The following is a 3,775-nucleotide window of genomic DNA, read 5'->3' as shown; positions in this document are numbered from 1 at the left end:
GCAAACTCAATAAAGACAAAGGTACAAGAAAAAAGATATAACTCAAAGAGCAATGCAACAACTTGAACAAAAAGTTACAAAAATCAAACCAAGCTAAGTTATAAAATTAAGAAGCCTTTAAGGCTTCAAGCCACATATGTGACAACTCGAAACCTTAAAGGTTTCAACCTATCTACAGATAGCCAAAAAGCTTAAAAGCTTAAAAGCTTAAAACCAACCAAGCTGCCTTAACAAAATAGGCACAAGTATAAAAACACAACACAGAAAATAGCTAAGTATAATATCATAACCAAGATATTATACCTTGGTCTCAAATTAGTGACAACTTCACAAAAGTTTGCCTGCTACATTTAATGATACCTTTCTCAAACAATATGAACCGCTTTTAAGCTCTCTATAAACAAGTTTTCTATTTTGTATTAATGTTCAAATTTAAAAGTGTTAAATTATAAGTTTCTTTAACACCATGCCTTCTATTGCTTCTCCCCCTGATTATTTTGGTCCTTCTCTTTCTCCTGCTCCTTTTTCTGCTCCTTCTCCGGAACCTTTTCCTTTTTCTGAACCTTCTGATGTCTCTCCTGATATTCCTATTCTTGTTGGCGGGATTGTTGCTATTGTTGGTGCTATTGTTATTCTAGTTGGTAAATTGTATTCAACAATTCAGTAAAAAAAATCTGGATGAAACCATGCCCATATATAATTGAACATCCAACGGATTCTAGATACTAATGTTTTCACTTTTGCAGTTTTCATGGTAAAATGTAAATGCTGGGCATTATCCACAAAAAAGGATGAGGATAAATTATTAGAGGATGACGATTCGGAACAGATTATTCCCCTTGATCAGATTATTCCCCCTGCCATTGTCCAATTCCTCGATGACATGGAAAGGGAAAAGCCCATTCGGTTCACTTCTCAACAAGTAAGAATAGCAACAGGTAGCTTCTGCAGCATATTGGGTTCTGGTGGGTTCGGGATAGTTTATAAGGGAATTATGAGCATCAACAAGTATGTAGCAGTGAAAGTACTAAACGGCACCTCTAACAAACGAATTGAAGAACAATTCATGGCAGAAGTGAGCACTATTGGAAGAATTCATCACCATAATCTTGTTAGGCTTTATAGGTTTTGCTTTGAACCAAGTTTAATAGCTCTTGTATACGAGTTCATGGTTAACGGCTCATTGGATAAGCATTTGTTTAAAGCAAACCAAGGGGAAATGATAGGGTTTGACAAGCTTCACGAGATTGCGTTGGGAACTGCAAGAGGCATCAGATACTTGCACGAAGAATGTGCTCATAAAATAATTCACCATGATATTAAGCCAGGAAACATATTACTGGATTCAAATTTTTGTGCAAAAGTAGCTGATTTCGGTTTGGCCAAACTTTGCAATAGGGAGAAGACCCATATAACCATGACGGGGGGACGAGGTACCCCGGGCTACGCTGCTCCTGAGCTCTGGATGCCTCTTCTAGTTACACACAAATGTGATGTTTATAGTTTCGGGATGCTACTATTTGAGATCATTGGGAGGAGGAGGAACATGGACACTACTCTTGGTGATAGTCAACAGTGGTTCCCCATATGGGCATGGGAAATATATGAAAAGAATCAACTGAAAGAGTTAATGATAGATTGTGAGATTGAAGAAAAGGATCTTGAAGTGGTGGAGAGGATGTTAAAGGTGGCTCTTTGTTGTTGTCAATATAGGCCGGAGAATAGGCCAATGATGAGCGTCATTGTTAAAATGTTGGAAGGTTTGTTAGAGGTGCCCGAGCCTTTAAATCCCTTTACACATTTGTTCTCAGGGAGTAACCAACCTAATGTTTCTGCGACTCGAATGTCTTGGAATGTCAGTGGTTCAACTTGGTCTTCCTCTGTATAAAGTTGAAACAACAACAACAAAGTACATCCATTTTTGTTTCGAAAATAGATTGGTTCTCGTGGCTAAGCTGTTGTATTAAGGACAAGAGCTGTTGTTAAGGACAATAGTGCATACTTGCTATATAGTCAAACTACTATCTTCATTCGAAAAGATAATATTTTCTTTCTGAAAATAATGTTTTAATGAAATTTTAGCTCTTGCATCTTTGCTTGGTAGTATAACTTAAGCTTCTATTCTATTTACAACTTGTTTTATGGATTTATTATATTTTTGTTTAAGTTGACCTAGTAATTTTCTTCTTTTAAAGTTTCTTTTGCAGTTACTCTACAATATTTTATGCCCTATAGGTTGCAATATTGTCAAAGATACGAGTTATTTGAAATGAATATTTATGGTATTAACCATAAGTGACTCTAATCAGCCCCAAATATTTATTTAGCTCATGTTGAGCCACCGCTATAAGGACCTAATGCTCCCTACTTCAGTGGACACTTTTCCATGAAATTTTCTTTGAGAGCTACTGGTGTGCTTATCATATGTGCGACTCTTTGGGCGTGGTAAACACGGGTAAGACACTTGAATGTGTTAGCGGAAGCAGAAATCATCATCATCGTATTCGTGTTTGTGACTCTGTACGTGTGTGTTTGTACATAAGAGAGTGCAAAACGAATTCTTGTAAATGGATATTGTATTGAATATCTTGGTAATCCCAAATGTTAGAGAATATATTATATATATAGAGTGGAGGTGACGGTTTGTCAACCGACATACCTTTTACCAACCGCTCAGTAATATCTAATTTCTAATGCTAACCTAAATACTAAAATTAAGATTCTAATAATAACATAATATATAGTTTAGTTTATATATATCTAACACCTGCCCCTAAACTAAACTAGGTTAATCCTGATACATTGAAACCTCCTTCGTTTAATAAAACCATTAGCCGCATTCCAGTTTCCTATAATCATGCACAGGTCTTCATTCTTTCATATTTTGCCGATCCATGCCCAAATCTTTGGTGATAACCAGATTGAATAGATCCATACTGTGACATATCAAGAACAGTGAAATCTTGAAGATCTTTATCCTTGGTCTTGTGATCTTCTAATTGAATAGTACAAACATTCAGCATTTCCCTTATAAAGGCAATCACTGCATCTTTTAATTGCATATAATGGTTATGAATTGTATGCCCTGGTTCTTGATAGCAATGATGTATTGGTTGTTCCCTTGTTTTCTGTTCCATTATAGGTCTTCTTAATTTCCAGACATTTAACGTGATCCGAATTGCTAAATTCCCATTTCATTGCTAATAGTCCTTCTGTCGTGTAAAATCCTGTTGGTACACTTTATGTGGATGCGACTCGATTCGGTTCAACTCGGTTCGGTTCGACTCGATTCGGTTCGACTCGGTTCGGTTCGACTCCGTTAGGTTCGGCTCAAGCCCAACGTCACGACATTCCTCCGTCGTGCGCCCCAGAGTTCGACACGCGAAGTACGGAGAGCCGCGAACCAATTCCCGCCGACACTTCACCATGACATCATCATGATGATGTCATGATGATGTCACATGTATGTCTAATCTATGCAATATGAATAGTAAGAATTCATGTACGTATAACATGAATGGTAAGAATTCATCAACGAAGACTAAACAGATTTGGGCTTGCATTCAGTGTGAAGAAGACTGATCCAGTGAGTATTGACGAAGACTGCTAGTGGACGAACTCTCCTGTCAATGAAGACTTTAATGACGAAAAACCGCATGATCAACATCAGACGAAAAACATGTTTCGTCGCAAATGGAGGTCGACGAAAAACCAACTTGTAGGACCGGTTTTGATACCGTTCGATTGCGTAACGAACATTCGACGTGCGGAATCC

At 37.5% G+C, this 3,775-nt stretch overlaps 1 protein-coding gene across 1 annotated transcript; it reads left to right on the top strand.

Moving 5' to 3' along the window:
- The first annotated feature begins 466 nt into the window (after positions 1-466).
- Positions 467-1,888, top strand: LOC110943178 (G-type lectin S-receptor-like serine/threonine-protein kinase At1g34300). The gene is made up of 2 exons (XM_022184933.1): positions 467-641; positions 747-1,888. The coding sequence occupies exons 1-2, from the start codon at positions 467-469 to the stop codon at positions 1,886-1,888; spliced, it is 1,317 nt and encodes a 438-aa protein (XP_022040625.1).
- The last annotated feature ends 1,887 nt before the right edge of the window (positions 1,889-3,775 follow it).

The sequence above is a fragment of the Helianthus annuus genome, chromosome 5 (genome assembly GCF_002127325.2).
Source record: "Helianthus annuus cultivar XRQ/B chromosome 5, HanXRQr2.0-SUNRISE, whole genome shotgun sequence".
NCBI lineage: Eukaryota > Viridiplantae > Streptophyta > Magnoliopsida > Asterales > Asteraceae > Helianthus > Helianthus annuus.
The sequence above is the reverse complement of the archived record's forward strand: the minus strand, read 5'-3'. Positions and strand labels throughout refer to the sequence as shown.